Here is an 18,724-nt window from a genome sequence, read left to right as displayed (position 1 = left end):
ATGGCAGCTCATTTACCCTGATTCTAAATGTATGTTTGAAGCATTGCGTAAGGCTGGTGTAAGAACAATTTTATTGTCCAACTTTAAAACCCATCTCCGGGCACTTTTAGAGGCCCTGAAATGTGATTACTGGTTTAATGTAGTTGTATCTACTGAGGTGGGTACCCATTCATAGGCCCAAATCTTTTGGCCGGCTTAAAAAATAAGTTGTCTCTCCCAGCTTAAAAAATAAGCCGCTCATGAAATTTGTTGAGACTTTTAAATTAGTTATCCCATAACTAATTTAGAAGCCTCAATGAATAAGAGAGGCGGCTTGTGAGATAAGCCGGGGAAAAGGCGGCTTATTTTTTAAGCTGCCAAAAGAACCGTGGCCCATAGAGTAGTTGCCTTAGCTAAGCCTATCAGCTCAACCTTCACCATGTATCTATTTCCTTTGTATATGCAAGTTCTACCTTCGGTTTTCCTACTAATATACGACATTAAATTTTGTTCTCTGCTTTCTCTACTAACAGGTTGCAGTAGAAAACTCAAATCTAACAATATTCTTGGAAGGGTAAGGGAGAGGCAGTGGAGAGATAGAGAGAGGTGGGGATGTGGTGCAAGCGTGCGTCGGTGCGTGTCGACGGTGACATGCATGGTGGATTGTTTGATGCGATGGCTGATAATGTATGGGCATCTGTTGTTCAATTTGTGAGGAAGAAGTGACATTCGTTGCCAATTTGGGTGAGAAAGAAGAGGAAGGGTGCTGTGAAATAATGTCATTTTATAAAATATTGAAAATTTAGATGTATGGGTTGAAATAAAAAATAGAGGGTAATTCTGAGTTAAATACTCCCTCCGTTCCTAAATATAAGTTTTTTTTAGAGATTTCAAACGGGCTACCACATACAGATGTATATAGACATATTTTAAAGTGTAGATTCACTCATTTTGCTTCGTATGTAGTCACTTATTGAAATCTCTAGAAAGATAAATATTTAGGAACGGAGGGAGTAAAATTTAGGGGAGAATCTTTATGAGGGAGTCCCTATTCCTCTTGTATCCCTTACCCATGCGACACGCTCTACATTCATGTCCATCCCCTCGGAGATATATATAGAGAGGAAGAGTGCGGAGAAAGGAAAGGTCTACATGATGATTGTTGTCGAGTCACTCAAATATATATATGCTTTGTGGCCCGCAGCAATGCAGGGGCGTTCTACTAATAATGATAATACCAATGATGATCATGTTGGCTCAATAGATCACAAGAGGCAGAGAAACTCACCATACCTAGCTCGTTGGCTCTAGATAATAAGTTGGCACGATGGCACGAGCATTTGAGGTGCTGGTGCTTGAATATCTATGGCTGCTTCAATGAAAAACTTCCAACTAATTACTCCAGCGGCACTGGTAGCTATGGGGTGTTCAAGATGACAGTACTGTGATCCCTCTGTAACTTCTTTATAAGACGTTTTTTACTAAAAGCCGTCTCATAAAAGGTAGGGAGCATCTATGGTCATTTCAAAAAGATAAAATCAACAAAAGAAATCAATTCTAACAAGACACTGATATGAATCTTATCAGGTGGTGGTATGTTTACTATCTTAAGCTGTGTCATCACATCATTGTAGATTGCTCTGCATGTACTCCCTCCGTCTCAAAATTCTTGTCTTAGATTTGTCTAGCTACGGATGTATCTAATACTAAAACGTGACTTGATACATCCGTATTTAGACAAATGTAAGACAATAAACAAATGTAAGACAAGAATTTTAAGACGGAGGGAGTATGAAATAAGTTAAACATGTGTTTGGAATATTCATACTTCGGACAGCAGTTGTGATTTGTGAATTTGTTTTCAGGATAAGGAGGCAATGGCCTCCAACCATAGGTTCAGAAAATTACTTCTCCATATAGTACTTCTCAGCAGTTAGACTCGAGGTGTTTCCACTCATTGAGATTTACTTTCGTTTCCTTCAAACTCAAGATCAATACACACCAGGAATCAACAACTGAAATACGATTACACTGCAAATCAGAAACTTCTAGATCCAGCTTGAGATGTTAAAAACAAGCATCAAGGTTACCAGAACTAGATTACACGCAGATGTTGACAACGAGCATCCAGGTTATCGATACATCAAACCAAATCACATGTATTTCCAAGTTTTCTGACCAAAGAAAGAATCTCTAAGTTAGCACGATGAGCTAAATTAGGCCACCTCCATTTCTGCACATTCAGAAGCATCCAAGTGCTCAGCTTGATCAGTAGCGCCATCGTTGTCGCAATCGGCCTGCATTTCGTACGATTGCAACAAAAAATTCAGCAATGTGATTAGACATGGTACTAAGCAACATTTTGACAGGAACCAGGTAACATGTTTACCGGAACAGGGGTGGTCCGACCGGCGCCCCAGCCGAGCAGGCGGCCGAGGGCGTCGGCGAAGGCGCGGTGCGCGAGCCTCCTCTTGGTGCGGGCGACCGAGCCGGCGTGCTGCACCAGCGCGGCGCAGCCGGGGAACCGCTTCCCCGCCCTGGCGCCGACCCCCTCGCACACCAGGCACAGGAACCGCCCCGTCTCCCGCTCCGCCTCGTAGAACCCCCTCAGGCCCGCGTCTTTCTCCAGAAGCTCGTCGAAGAACCGGGCCACATCGCCTTCCTCTTCCTCCCCCTCCTCGCCGTCGTCGTCGTCATCGGCGTGCTCTTCAAACAACGCGCGGCACGCCCTCACCGCGTCGGCCTGGGGGCACCTTGCCGCGACCGGCTGCTGCGCCGGCGGTTCCGCCGGAGGGCCCCAGCCCCTGTCGGCGGAGGGTTCCGCCGGAGGGCCCCAGCCCCAGGCGGCGGAGGGCGCGGCGTCCGCGGGAGATGGCGGGTCACACGGCCAGGGCTTGTCATCGGGTGGCTCGCCGGGAGTGGAGGTGGCGGCCGGGCGGGGTGGGGCGCCGAGGGGCTCCCACTGTGCGAGCGCGAGGGCGAGGTTCTCCTGTCGCTTGCGCTCCCGCTTCTGCTCCTTGTGCTTGCGGCGCTCCTCGCGCTTGAAGGCCGTGGACTTGGCCGCCCGGAGGCAGGGTTTGTGGCTAGGGTTTGGGGCGGGGTAGAGGAGGGAGACGCCGCGGTCGGGCTCGGGCTCCATTGCCCTGGCGGCGGCGGCGGCTGAGAGCTGCGTCTGCGTGTAGGTGGGTGCGGGATGAATGAACGAACCGGTAGCCTGACGGTGCCTGCTCGCTGTGTTGGGTGACTGTGGCTCTGCCGGATGAAGGCCGTGGAGTGTGTACCCAAAACAGAGGAGCACGTCATGCTGTATCACGTAGTCATAAATCGTGATTCTGAATCAGATCAAAGGTCTGAATCATAAAATCTTAACTATTAGAATCAGAATCGGATCAAAGCTCTGATGATAAGATTGCAAATCCTAAAAATCTAATCTTAACTATCAGAATCATAGAAACGTATGTAGATTCTAGTGACAAAATCATAGAGTCGCAGAGCTTAGTTTGGATCGTAAATTCGTAAATATCCGATTTCAGAGAAGTTTTGATTTGTCCATCTCCTTCCTGAAAGGAAACCGCCGTGCCAGCTGTTGCACATAGAGTACATGAACTTTATGAACATACAGAATATGATTAACAAAATCAGTCTCCCTTTTTTAACACATACAGGTCCATTTTTGCAGTGCAAATACGGAATACATATAGTATCTGAACAAACCAGTCTTTCCTTTTTTTAACACATACAGGTCCATTTTTGCAGTACCAGTTCGGAATATCTATCTGCTCTCTAAGCGTGTTCGAATCAAGAGCAGCAAAAGCTTTGGATGCTTAATAGCCACAAGAAAATATCTTAAGTCTCAACCAAAATAACAGCATCAGCAGTGTCCTAGTTGAATCACTCGTTCAATAATAATAAGTTCAGTACCAATACTTCCCCGTAAAATAACGGAGAGACATAATGCACCAAGTCAACCACTTCGATAAACAGAATGTAACAAGTCAACACAAAACAAGAGTGCAGACGTGGATTACCACTTCGTTATGAGAATCCTATGTCTTAGTTGAGAACTGAGATCATGCACCAAATATATAGGCTGTTTTTTAGAGCACATCTGAAGCTCACAGTTTCCAACTTTTCTGCATGCGAGTTGTGCTATATTTTTATATACATTATGGTGACAAAAAAATGTGATATACATTTTCCATCTCAAAACCAATCACCAACAATTTACATTGCACAGGAAATGTCTTGGGAACAAAAGGCTGACTTATATTGGAATTGCATCCTATGATACAACTGAAGATCAACTCAACGTTTTTACAGAGTAAACAGTATTACATATTTTATGGACAGTAAGATGAAGCAAACAGAAGCAATCCTGTATAGAAATACGATTTGCAACAGAGCTAAACCACTACCAACATACCTTGGGCAACATAAAGCAAATAGTATGCAAACAGGCATGCGCATCGAATTTACCAACATGCTGGATCGCTGGTAAGTGGTACCCAGCGATCACTACAACAGCAAAACAGGGCACCTCTATGCCTAACCATTGGGCGCTGGCAGTCACAGATATAGGACTGATGTCCCCCCCCAGGAATCATATCATGAATATATACATATCATATCTCAGTATCCAGATAATAAGGCCTCTCCACCACCTAAATAAGCAGGCAAATAAAAACAGTCAGTAATGGCTCTGAGAAGTAAGATGAATAGAAACATAGGCAGAACAGAGTGAAGTTATGAATTACATCTGCAAATCTTATTTGGCGTGTCCTGGGAGGTTTAAGATCATTCTCCTTTGGATGTGTGGAGGCCCAGGGAGCTTGTTTCTTCGACTGTACTTGGATTCCAAGAAAAGATGGTGCAGGTGGTTTATTCTTCACAGATGGCAAATTGCGAGAAAGCCAAGAATCTGAAGGCGACTTTGGGACAGGTAACGGCATTAGAAATTGCAAAGGCATACTTTCCTTCTTGACGGCGATATTATCTTCCGAATGTACTGGAACATCCTGACTACTATCATGAGTTTTTCTATCATCTAGTTTTACTGATCCTGCGTTTCCAGAAGGTATTAATGAAATGGATTCTGGCACTTTGGCGATTGTTTTTGTCAACATATCATTGTCTTGAACTTCCACTATGCTGTTACTTCTGACTATCTGGTGTCCTCCATGTTGAACATCACACCCTGAATTCAAAGATGCCTTTGGATCCAATGGCAGGGTCAACTGACTAGCTTCTGAATCAATACCTGAACGGTGATCCATTGAATCTTCATGCAATGTTCTATCGACCCCTGAGCTCATGGAGCTTGATCCCTTCAAACTACTGTGATCTGATCCAAGCAACGAGCCATGATCATGGTCTATTCCAAGTGAGCTAGAGCCATTGCTTCTACTCATTTTCTCATCTTTATCTCTTACTTCAAGTGACCCATTCGCTTTACGTGATGGTGACAAGGCAACGTCGCGGCGGTAGGGAGACATGCCACCACCTATGGAGTGGCGGAATGGTGAAGACCCATCGCCAGTTTGAGAGTCACTCCAGAATGTCAGATGGTTCGACTCACTTGTCAGCTTGCTCCTCCTATCCTCTCCTTGGTTAATGTACTTCTGTTCCAACTTGTGCTTATAAACTTCCTCCCAGTATTGCTGCAATATAACAGAGATTGAGATGTTTAGAACTACCACTCCTGAAACTGTCAAGAAGCAACATAACTCTGAATTCATGAAGCATTGTTGTGTGCATCTGCTTACCCCATTAGAATCACAGCCAAGATTCTTGCGTTGTGAGCTCCGGGCAAGAGGGCTCGGTGCCTTCTGGCCCCTGCCTTTGGATGCCAATCCCCTGCCTCTCCCTCCCTGACGCGCCTTGCCACCCTTCATTATAGGCATTGGATTCAGTAGCAACAAGGAGGTTTTGACACACAGACCAGGGAGCAAACCACACCCCTTGGATGCAAAACCTCGGGTACTATGTACGTCGAAGTCATCGTCATCCTCTTCCTCCTCCTCCTCTTCATGATCATCGCGTCTGGGATAGTTGCAAGACAAATAATTGGGAGGCAGATGCTGGTAAGGGAGCTGCACAGGCGTTCTCCTGACGCGATCATCATCGCTGCCCATCCTCCAATTGGCCGCAGCGGCATGTGCATGCTCGCGGGCAGAGTTGCCGGTGGAGCCAGCTACACTGGCCTTGCGGAAGGTGTACTGCGGGGAGCCCACGGCCACCGCCTGCGCGGCCGGCAGGAAGCGGTCCATCATGAAGCCGCGCGCGCCGGGCTCGGCGCTGGTGGCGGCCGCGCCCGCGGGGCGGTCCGGCACGCCGCTGAGACCGCTGACACTGCAGTTCACGGTGAAGGACTCTGTGCGGGAGAGCGTGTCCAGCGCGTCCGAGAACCTCTCGTCGTCATCGCCGACGTCCTCCTCCTCCTTCCGCAGCACATCGGCCACGGACAGCACGTCCGGCGTCGTGGCTTCCTTCCTCGGCTCGACCTCCGCCCTCTCCGCCTCACGCTCCGCGGCACCAGTTCGGGGCACGGCGGCGGGGGCGGGGGCGGCGCCGTTTGGCAGTGCGCGATCGCGCTCGCACTCGCCCAGGGCGTCATGGTAAGGGTTGGCGCCGTTGTCCTCCGGGCGCGGCTGCGAGGGCGAGGACGGAGGCGGGCGGCGGGTGCGGACGCTCTTGGGCTGGCCGGGGCTCTGCTCCCAGACGAAGGGCACGGCGCCGGGGTGGCGGACGGGGCCGGAGTTGAGGTCGGCCTTGTGGTATGGCAGGCGCGCCGAGCGCAGCGGCGCGGCCAGGTCGATCCGCTTGGCCCCCTCCGCCATGACGCGATCCGCGCGCATCCGCCCCGAGGCGTAGGCAGCCCGGAAAGGCTCGCTCGCTCGCTTGCTTTGGCCGCCGCGCGAGACCCGGCGGGGGAGTGTGGGTGGTGGTGGACGGATCTGTGCCGTGCCCGTGCCGTGCCGCGGGGTGTGGCGATGGGAGACTGCGGTTTAGGTGCGGGTTTACCGGCTACTCCTACTAGTGCCGCTAGCTAGGAAGAGGAAGAGGCAGGCCCGCCGCCAGCCACGCTCTCCACTCCACCACGAGTGCGGAGTGACGGGTCGCGGTGGGGCGGCGGTGCGGCGTGCTATTTGCTACTCGCTCTAGTGTAATGGTGCGCGTGCGGCGGGGGATGGTGACACGGGTGCTCGCGTCAAACGACGGTGCGGTGCAGTGGGGACTGGGGAGAAAAAGTCTGCGCGATCTGCCTAAAAAGGTGATGCCAGCAGCATCGGCTCTAGTGTTGGACTTGGATATCCATGGCAGCCCTGCCCTGCCCTGTTTGTGTAGGTAGAGTATTCCTCTACTGTGCTTCGTGTTCAGACGTGAGCTGATCTGCGTTTGCACGCCGGGATCGGAGGCCGGGTTATTAAGCAGGCAGGCACGGGTTGCCACTCCCTTGGTTTGTGTGCGAGTGTGAATTGAGTAGGAATCTGGTCGGCTCTCTCCCTTGGTTTGTTTAATCTCATGGAGCAGGGTTCGGTCGGCTAATTATAATTTGCATTTTCTACCGTTCATAAACTTTTTCCCTAATAATTTTGAATTCTATCCTACGTTCTTCTTCTTCTTCGAGCAAAACGATGCACTCTTCGGAGTCCAACAATTCATTCCAGAACCTTCATCGACGGGCTGGGCTCATAAAAATACTATGAGATAAGTAAGTGCGCATTGGAGTCTGAAGAACTCTATAGTACGCATCCATGGCATGTTCGTGTGGTGCTGGCGCCACATGGGACCTGGGGCAGCGGGGCATCAGACAAGCATACATGCCTCAACCGCACGCTGCAGGAGTACTATTGCACGCCTAACGCCTCGGGGGAGAGGAGAAGCAGCTGGAAGGGGAGGAAAATTCCATGGCCAGGGTACAGTCTGCATGTCACGCGGTACTACGATTATTGGAGATGGCTCTCATGCCATTACTGTTGAAATTACAACATCTAAACCACTCTACGGCTCAACAGTTGTGTTGTGGTGGTGTGTGTTGTCGCATTGATTTTCTGTTATCACTAGTTAGCTACAATGTCGTCGTCGTCGTCCAGTCCATCGACGCATACGGACCACGTCTAAGCAAGTCGCTGTCTCCGACAGCCGAACCGGAGCGAGAACGACAGGGAAAGGATGGCCACAACGAGTCCTGCCGCGGGGATAAACTCGCGCCTCCGTGACTGAAAGAAGACGACTAAAACTAAATATGATTAGAGCATCTCTCTACCAGATCCGGTACTACCTTCGTCCTGCAAAAATTTACGTCCAGCGGAACTAAATCACGGTACCGCGAGCCCTACAGCGAAACAGATCCCATAAATTCGTCCTACAAAAATTTACGGGACGAGTTTACGAGATCTGTTCCGCGCCGGAGGCCTCGCGGTACCGAAAAAAACATAGGACAAATGTTGACAAGTGCTTGAATATGAATACACAGAATTTATATATACATCACTAGTTCAATCATACTAGTTCATCACATCCAAAATCATGCGTAACATCGGAGGTAGCAAGTTTAGCCTTACAAATGCGCGATCAAACAAAATAAAAAATGATTAAATTATGAGCATCGGTCATAGAGAAATCATTGTTGTGAAGATCGTCGCCACCACCACCGCCCCTAGCACCTTCGTCTCCATCATCCACATTAACCGGAGAATGAGCACCACCATCTTCATTAACTTGGACCAAAGAATGAGACCATCATCTTTCACTTAGTCCGGAGAATGAGGATGACCAGCACCATCCACATGGTTTGCCGAAGCACCAACCCCACCTCCATCACCATTGCCAAAAACTTCACCACCACCATCCCCAATGTCGAAACCAACACCACCTCTAAACCCACCACCACCACCATTGCCGAAGCAAACACCACCCCCGATGTCGAACCTTCCACCAACTCCAAACCCACCTCCACCACCATTGTCGAACCCTCCACCACCCATGCCGAAGCCGCCACCACCAACATTGCCGAAAGTAAAACACCCTCCAAACCCAACACCACCACCGGCCATAATATTTTGAAGCTCCATCTTTCTCTGGCACATGATCTCCATTCTTTTCAATTCCCAAAATTCTCTTGTCATTGCATCCATGCCCTCCGGATTCATCATCATGAGCAGGTCATCCTCAGCGGTCCTCTCATCCTTCCTCTTTTGCTCCTCTAGGGCGATCTTGCGCTCCTCGAAGGCACACCTCTTCTCCCACTTCTCCTCCTTGTGCTTCTCTTTCTCGGCCATGGCCACTTTAGCATCCTAAATGCTTGGATAACATGGTCTCTTTCATCTTCGCCATGTCACCAATTTGATCTCTTAAAGTGGTTGCCTCGGCTGTCCTCCTCACTCTTGCTTTCTCCTTCTTGTTTCCATCCGGTTTGCCTTTGTTTCTCCCTCCATTGGGTGCATCATCACTATCATCATCCTCATCTTCCAATTTGATGAAGGCACCTCTCTTTGGGGGAGCTTCCTTCCCTCATCCTCCACTTCTCACTATCCCGGAGCAAGCGCCAACAATGACGAAGAGTGAATGACCAGCCGCTAAAACCCGCGGTTTGCTTGAAATATTCATTGACGATGCGATCCTACACCTAGACATTGAGGCAAGTATGAGCTCAAACTCTTATCAACTCGACCAAAGCTAATAAGATGAAGAAATACTCACATAATCATCAATGGTGACGCCCCTTGGAGGTGCAAACCGCACTTGCTCCAAGCACCCACTCCAACGGACACAAGTTTTGCTGATAATGTCCCAACGGCCTTGAAGTAACTTCAAGGCCCGACAGGAAGGGAACGACACGATTTGGTGGTATTTGTCGTCGATCCTTTGCCAATAATTTCCATAGCTTTGATCCTTGCCGACCACGACGTCAAGTGAGACATTCTCCCATGCTTGAATCAAGCACACATCCTTCGTCTATGTGTAGTTGCCGGTCCTCCCCACCCTAGCATCGTAGTCGGCCTCCTCGATTACTTCCACTTCATCACCACCTTCATTCGCTTGGTCTGCCTCTGCCTCGACCTTCACGTGAGGCATATCGAAATCGTCAAGGAGGGCACTCAAATCCACCGCATTCTTGGCCAATATTTTGGTATATGTGGAGTGCACACTTTGGCTACAAAATTCAACGGGCAAAGCTCAAACAAGTGTTACAAACGGGCGAAGCAAAGATCACCGGAGAAAATCAAGCAAAAGAAAAAATAATTACCTCTCGGTCGTTTCATCGAACACGTGCTAGGTGTGACCGGTGGAGTCGCCATGATAGGGGAGGTTGTGGCGGTACAGAGGCGAAGGAGGGGGCCCGTCCTTGTGTAGCGATCACCTTCTTCCTTGGGGACTTCGCCCGCGCACTGGCCGGGCCAGTGGAGGCGGTCTTCTTCCTTCCGTCGGCGACCGCGACAGGAGGAACCGAAGCGGGGGCGGAATGAGGTAGTGTTGCGCCGGCTGCACCCCCTTGAACAATGTGATTATCTTGCCGCTTCCTCTTGCTGGCGGTGGCTGAAGGTGTTGGGGCGGTGCCGGCATGCACGGCCGACGAAGGCGTGGGTGAACGCAACGGCGACATTGGAGGTAGCGGTGTTGCCGCCCCCCTTTTCTTGGCATGAACCAACTTCCGCCCACTTTTGTTCCTGCCTCCCGTGCCGCCACCACCACCAATCCCGCCTCCAACCTCGCAGTTTGGCCTCACAGTGTTAGAAACCGACCGGATGGAGTATCTAAAGGAAATATGCCCTAGAGGCAATAATAAAGTTGTTATTTATATTTCCTTATATCATGATAAATGTTTATTATTCATGCTAGAATTGTATTAACCGGAAACTTGATACATGTGTGGATACATAGACAAAAACACAGTGTCCCTAGTATGCCTCTACTATACTAGCTCGTTAATCAAAGATGGTTAAGTTTCCTAACCATAAACATGTGTTGTCATTTGATGGATGGGATCACATCATTAGGAGAATGATGTGATGGACAAGACCCATCCGTTAGCTTAGCATAATGATCGTTAAGTTTTATTGCTATTGCTTTCTTCACGACTTATACATATTCCTTTGACTATGAGATTATGCAACTTCTGAATACCGAAGGAATACCTTGTGTGCTATCAAACGTCACAACGTAAAATGGGTGATTATAAAGATGCTCTACAGGTATCTCCGAAGGTGTTTGTTGGGTTGGCATAGATCGAGATTAGGGTTTGTCACTCCGAGCATCGGAGAGGTATCTCTGGGCCCTCTCGGTAATACACATCATGATAAGCCTTGCAAGCAATGTGACTAATGAGTTAGTTGCGGGATGATGTATTACGGAACGAGTAAAGAGACTTGCCGGTAACGAGATTGAACTAGGTATGAAGATACCGACGATCGAATCTCGGGCAAGTAACATACCGATGACAAAGGGAATAACGTATTTTGTCGTTACGGTTTGACCGATAAAGATCTTCGTAGAATATGTAGGAACCAATATGAGCATCTAGGTTCCGCTGTTGGTTATTGACCGGAGATGTGTCTCGGTCATGTCTACATAGTTCTCGAACTCGTAGGGTCCGCACGCTTAACGTTCGATGACGATTTTATATTATATGAGTTATGTGATTTGCTGACCGAATGTTATTCGAAGTCCCGGATGAGATCATGGACATGACGAGGAGTCTCGAAATGGTCGAGAGGTAAAGATTCATATATAGGACGATAGTATTCGGACACCGGAAGTGTTCCGGGGGTACCGGGTACATATCGGGTTGCAGGAAGAGGTTCCGGGCACCCCCCTGATAACCCACAAGTATAGGGGATCGCAACAGTTTTCGAGGGTAGAGTATTCAACCAAAATTTATAGATTCGACACAAGGGGAGCCAAAGAATATTTGAAGGTATTAGCAGCTGAGTTGTCAATTCAACCACACCTGGAGATTAATTATCTGCAGCAAAGTGATCAGTAGCAAAGTAGTTTGATAGTTTTGATAATAGTGGCAGCAGCAACGGTAACAGTAACAGTGATAGCAGTAATTTTGTAGCAAGTGTAACAGTGATGATAACAGTAGTGACTTAGCAAGAACAATATAGTATAAATTTGTAGGCATTGGATCGGTGACTTGTTGGATAATATTCATCATGTGACAGTTATAACCTAGGGCGATACGGCACTAGCTCCAGTTCATCGATGTAATGTAGGCATGTATTCCGTAAATAGTCATACATGCTTTATTAAAAGAACTTGCATGACATCTTTTGTCCTACACTCCCGTGGCAGCGGGGTCCATATTAGAAACTAAGGGATATTAAGGCCTCCTTTTAATAAAGAACCGGAACAAAGCATTAACACATAGTGAATACATGAACTCCTCAAACTACGGTCATTACCGAGAGTGGGCCCGATTGTTGTCACTCCGGGGTTGTCGGATCATAACACGTAGTAGGTGACTATAACTTGCAAGATCGAATCTAAAACATGGTTATAATGATGAATTCATAAACGGTTCAGATCTGAGTTCATCTTACCCGGGCCCAAAGTGACAAGCATTAAGTATAGCAAAGTCATAGCAACATCAATCTAAGAACATAGTGGATAATAGGGATCAGGCCCTAACAAAACTAACTCGATTACATGATGAATCTCATCTAACTCCTCACCAACCAGCGAGCCTATGAAGGAATTACTCACTCCCGGTGGGGAGCATCATGGAATTGGCGATGGAGATGGGTTGGTGATGACGAAGAACGAAGACCCCCCTCTCCTGAGCCCCAAACGGACTCTAGATCTGCCCTCCCGAGGAAGAACAGGGCTTGGCTGAAGGAAATATGCCCTAGAGGCAATAATAAAGTTATTATTTATTTCCTTATATCATGATAAATGTTTATTATTCATGCTAGAATTGCATTAACCGGAAACTTAGTACATGTGTGAATACATAGACAAACAGAGTGTCCCTAGTATGCCTCTACTTGACTAGCTCGTTAATCAAAGATGGTTAAGTTTCCTAGCCATAGACATGTGTTGTCATTTGATGAACGGGATCACATCATTAGAGAATGATGTGATTGACAAGACCCATCCGTTAGCTTAGCACTATGATCGCTTAGTTTATTGCTATTGCTTTCTTCATGACTTATACATGTTCCTATGACTATGAGATTATGCAACTCCCGAATACTGGAGGAAAACTTAGTGTGCTATCAAACGTCACAACGTAACTGGGTTATTATAAAGATGCTCTACAGGTGTCTCCGATGGTGTTTGTTGGGTTGGCATAGATCAAGATTAGGATCTATCACTCCGTGTTTCGGAGAGGTATCTCTGGGCCCTCTCGGTAATGCACATCACTATAAGCCTTGCAAGCAATGTGACTAATGAGTTATTCACGGGATGATGCATTACGGAACAAGTAAAGAGACTTGCCAGTAACAAGATTGAACTAGGTATGGTGATACCGACGACCGAATCTCGGGCAAGTAACATACCGATGACAAAGGGAACAACGTATGTTGTTATGTGGTTTGACCGATAAAGATCTTCGTAGAATATCTAGGAGTCAATATGAGCATCTAGGTTCCGCTATTGGTTATTGACCGGAGATGTGTCTCGGTCATGTCTACATAGTTCTCGAACCCGTAGGGTCCGCACGCTTAACGTTCGATGACGATTGGTATTATGAGTTTATGTGTTTTGATGTACCGAAGGTTGTTCGGAGTCCGGATGAGATCACGGACATGACGAGGAGTCTCGAAATGGTCGAGACATAAATATTGATATATTGGAAGGTTATATTCGGACACCGAAAAGGTTCCGGGGGGGACACCGGATAAGTACCAGAGTACCGGGGAGTTACCGGAGCCCCGGGGGGGGGGGTCAATGGGCCTTCATGGGCCTTAGTGGAAATAGAGGGTAGCAAGGGAGCTGTGGGGCGCGCCCCCCTAGGCCCAAACCAAATTGGTTTAGGGCTTGGGGGGCCGGCCCCCTCTTTCCTTCTCCCCTCCTCCTCTTTCCTTCCCCTCCTAGTTGGACTAGGAAAGGGGGAACCTACTCCTAGTAGGAGTAGGATTCCCCCCTTGGGGCGCACCCTATGAGACCACCGGCCCCCTCCACTTGCTCCTTTATATACAGGGGAGGGGGCACCCCTAGAACACATAAGTTGACAGTTGTCTTAGCCGTGTGCGGTGCCCCCTCCACAGATTTCCACCTCGGTCATATCTTTCCAGTGCTTAGGCGAAGCCCTGCGCCGGTAGCTTCATCATCACCGTCACCACGCCATCGTGCTGACGAAACTCTCCCTCGGCCTCAACTGGATAAAGAGTACGAGGGACGTCACCGAGTTGAACGTGTGCAGATCTCGGTTGGATCGCGAAGACGTTCGACTACATCAACCGCGTTGTCATAACGCTTCCGCTTTCGGTCTACGAGGGTACGTAGACAACACTCTCCCCTCTCGTTGTTATGCATCACCTAGATAGATCTTGCGCAATCGTAGGAATTTTTTTGAAATACTACGTTCCCCAACAGTGGTATCTAAGCCAGGTCTATGCGTAGATGTTATATGCACGAGTAGAACACAAAGAGTTGTGGGCGATAATAGTCATACTGCTTACCAGCATGTCATAATTTGATTCGGTGGTATTGTTGGATGAAGCGGCTTGGACCGACATTACGCGTACGCTTACGCGAGACTGCTTCTACCGACGTGCTTTGCACACAGGTGGCTGGCGGGTGTCAGTTTCTCCAACTTTAGTTGAATCGAGTGTGACTACGCCCGGTCCTTGTTGAAGGTTAAAACAGCACACTTGACGAAAAATTGTTGTGGTTTTGATGCGTAGGTAAGAACGGTTCTTGCTCAGCCCGTAGCAGCCACATAAAACTTGCAACAACAAAGTAGAGGACGTCTAACTTGTTTTTGCAGGGCATGTTGTGATGTGATATGGTCAAGACATGATGCTAAATTTTATTGTATCAGATGATCATGTTTTGTAACAGAGTTATCAGCAACTGGCAGGAGCCATATGGTTGTCACTTTATTGTATGCAATGCAATCGCCCCGTAATTGTTTTTACTTTATCACTAAGCGGTAGCCGTAGAAGCAATGGTTGGCGAGACGACAACGATGCTACGATGGAGATCAATGTGTCGCACCGGTGACGATGGTGATCATGATGGTGCTTTGAAGATGGAGATCAATGGCACAAGATGATGATGGCCACATCATATCATTTATGTGGATTGCATGTGATGTTTATCCTTTATGCATCTTATTTTGCTTAGTTCGGTGGTAGCATTATAAGACGATCTCTCACTAAATTTCAAGGTACAAGTGTTCTCCCTGAGTATGCACCGTTGCAAAAGTTCGTCGTGCCGAGACACCACGTGATGATCGGGTGTGATAAGCTCTACGTTCACATACAACTGGTGCAAGCCAATTTTGCACACACATAATACTTGGGTTAAACTTGACGAGCCTAGCATATGCAGATATGGCCTCGGAACACTGAGACCGAAAGGTCGAGCATGAATCATATAGTAGATATGATTAACATAGTGATGTTCACCATTGAAAACTACTCCATCTCACGTGATGATCAGACATGGTTTAGTTGATTTGGATCACGTGATCACTTAGATGATTAGAGGGATGTCTATCTAAGTGGGAGTTCTTAAGTAATATGATTAATTAAACTTTAATTTATCATGAACTTAGTCCTGATAGTATTTGTATATCTATGTTGTAGATCAATAGCTCGTGATGTAGTTCCCCGTTTATTTTTGATATGTTCCTAGAGAAAAATAAGTTAAGATGTTAGTAGCAATGATGCGGACTACCTCCGTGATGTGAGGATTATCCTCATTGCTGCACATAAGTATTATGTCCTTGATGCACCGCTAGGTGACAGAACTATTGCAGGAGCACATGCAGATATTATGAACGTTTGATAAGCTCGGTATGATGACTACTTGATAGTTTAGTGCACCATGCTTTACGGCTTAGAACCGGGACTTCAAAAATGTTTTGAACGACATGGAGCATATGAGATGTTCCAAGAGTTGAAATTGGTATTTCAGACTCATGCCCGTGTTAAGAGGTATGAGACCTCTGACAAAGTACTTTGCCTACAAGATGGAGGAGAATAGCTCAGCAAGTGAGCATGTGCTCAGAATGTGTGAGTACTACAATTGCTTGAATCAAGTGGGAGTTAATCTTCCAGATAAGATAGTAATTGACAAAGTTCTCTAGTCACTATCTCCAAGTTACTAGAACTTCGTGATGAACTATAATATGCAAGGGATGACGAAAGTAATTCCCAAGCTCTTCGTGATGCCGAAATCGACAAAGGTAGAAATCAAGAAAGAGCATCAAGTGTTGATGGTTAACAAGACCACTAGTTTCAAGAAAACGGCAAAGGGATAGAAGGGGAACTTCAAGAAGAACGGCAAGCAAGTTGCTGCTCAAGTGAAGAAGCCCAAGTCTGGACCTAAGCATGAGACTGAGTGCTTCTACTGCAATGGAAATGGTCACTGGAAGTGGAACTGCCCTAGATACTTGGCGGATAAGAAGGATGGCAAAGTGAACAAAGGTATATTTGATATACATGTATACTTTACTAGTGTTTATAGCAACCCCTCAGCATTTGAACTGGTTCAGTTGCTAAGAGTAGTAACTCGAAACGGGAGTTGCAAAATGAACAGAGACTAGTTAAGGGTGAAGTGACGATGTGTGTTGGAAGTGGTTCCAAGATTGATATGATCATCATCGCACACTCCCTATACTTTCGGGATTAGTGTTGAATCTAAATAAATGTTATTTGGTGTTTGCGTTGAGCATGAATATGATTTGATCATGTTTATTGCAATATGGTTATTCATTTAAGTCAGAGAATAATTGTTGTTCTGTTTACATGAATAAAACCTTCTATGGTCATACACGCAATGAAAATGGTTTCTTGGATCTCGATCGTAGTGATACACATATTCATAATATTGATGCCAAAAGATGCAAAGTTAATAATGATAGTGCAACTTATTTGTGGCACTGCCGTTTAGGTCATATTGGTGTAAAGCGCATGAAGAAACTCCATGCTGATGGGCTTTTGGAATCACTTGATGCTTGCGAACCATGCCTCATGGGCAAGATGACTAAGACTCCGTTCTCTGAAACAATGGAGCAAGCAACAGACTTATTGGAAATAATACATACTGATGTATACGGTCCGATGAGTGTTAAGGCTTGCGGCAGGTATTGTTAATTTCTGAACTTCACAGATGATTTGAGCTGATATGGGTATATCTACTTGATGAAACATAAGTCTGAAACATTTGAAAAGTTCAAAGAATTTCAGAGTGAAGTAGAAAATCATCGTAACAAGAAAATAAAGTTTCTACGATCTGATCGTAGAGGCGAATATTTGAGTTATGAGTTTTGGTCTTCATTTAAAAGAATGTGGATAGTTTCACAACTCACGCCACCTGGAACACCACAGCGTAATGGTGTGTCCGAACGTCATAACTGTACTTCATTAGATATGGTGTGATCTATGATGTCTCTTACTGATTTACCACTATCGTTTTGGGGTTATGCATTAGAGACAGCTGCATTCACGTTAAATAGGGCACCATCTAAATCCGTTGAGATGGCACCGTATGAACTGTGGTTTGGCAAGAAACCAAATCGTTTCTTAAAGTTTGGGGCTATGATACTTATGTGAAAAAAACTTCAACCTGATAAGCTCGAACCCAAATCGGAGAAATGCATCTTCATAGGATACCCAAAGGAGACTACTGGGTACACCTTCTATCACAGATCCGAAGGCAAGATTTTCGTTGCTAAGAATGGATCCTTTCTAGAGAAGGAGTTTCTCTCGAAAGAATTGAGTGGGAGGAAAGTAGAACTTGATGAGGTAATTGTACCTGCTCCCGAATTGGAAAGAAGTTCATCACAGAAATCAGTTCGAGTGATGCCTACACCAATTAGTGAGGAAGTTAATGATGATGATCATGAAACTTCAGATCAAGTTACACCAAACCTCGTAGGTCAAACAGAATACATTCCGCGCCAGAGTGGTACGGGAATCCTATTCTGGAAGCTACTAGACCATGACGAACCTACGAACTATGAGGAAGCGATGATGAGCCCAGATTCCACGAAATGGTTTAAGGCCATGAAATCTGAGATGGGATCCATGTGTGAGAACAAAGTATGGACTTTGATTGACTTGCCCAATGATCGGTGAGCCATTGAGAATAAATGGATCTTCAAGAGGAAGACGGACGCTGATAGTAGTGTTACTATCTACAAAGCTCGAATTGTCGCAAAAGGTTTTCGACAAGTTCAAGGTGTTGACTACGATGAGATTTTCTCACTCGTATCGATGCTTAGAGTCTGTCCGAATCATGTTAGCAATTGCCGCATTTTATGAATCTGGCAAATGGATAACAAAACTGCACTCCTTAATGGATTTATTAAAGAAGAGTTGTATATGATGCAACCAGAAGGTTTTGTCAATCCTAAAGGTGCTAATAAAATGTGCAAGCTCCAGCAATCCATCTATGGACTGGTGCAAGCATCTCGGAGTTGGAATATACGCTTTAATGAGTTGATGAAAGCATATAGTTTTATACAGACTTGCGGTGAAGCCTGTATTTACAAGAAAGTGATGTTGGAAATATGCCCTAGAGGCAATAATAAAATGGTTATTATTGTATTTCCTTGTTCATGATA

At 46.5% G+C, this 18,724-nt stretch overlaps 2 protein-coding genes across 2 annotated transcripts; both read right to left on the bottom strand.

Annotated features, from left to right (window-relative positions):
- Positions 1–1,926: 1,926 nt before the first annotated feature.
- LOC109753747 (uncharacterized) lies at positions 1,927–3,943 on the bottom strand. Its single transcript, XM_020312670.3, has 2 exons — positions 2,369–3,943; positions 1,927–2,276 (listed from the first exon to the last, which is right to left on the bottom strand). Exons 1-2 carry the CDS (start codon positions 3,116–3,118, stop codon positions 2,196–2,198), a joined length of 831 nt encoding a protein of 276 aa, XP_020168259.1. The 5' UTR covers positions 3,119–3,943; the 3' UTR covers positions 1,927–2,195.
- A 281-nt stretch (positions 3,944–4,224) lies between these two features.
- Positions 4,225–7,367, bottom strand: LOC109753737 (uncharacterized). The gene is made up of 3 exons (XM_020312663.4): positions 5,742–7,367; positions 4,734–5,636; positions 4,225–4,640 (listed from the first exon to the last, which is right to left on the bottom strand). The coding sequence occupies exons 1-3, from the start codon at positions 6,831–6,833 to the stop codon at positions 4,602–4,604; spliced, it is 2,034 nt and encodes a 677-aa protein (XP_020168252.1). The 5' UTR covers positions 6,834–7,367; the 3' UTR covers positions 4,225–4,601.
- Positions 7,368–18,724: the final 11,357 nt, after the last annotated feature.

This window comes from Aegilops tauschii, chromosome 3 (assembly GCF_002575655.3).
Source record: "Aegilops tauschii subsp. strangulata cultivar AL8/78 chromosome 3, Aet v6.0, whole genome shotgun sequence".
Taxonomy (NCBI): Eukaryota; Viridiplantae; Streptophyta; class Magnoliopsida; order Poales; family Poaceae; genus Aegilops; species Aegilops tauschii.
The sequence above is the reverse complement of the archived record's forward strand: the minus strand, read 5'-3'. Positions and strand labels throughout refer to the sequence as shown.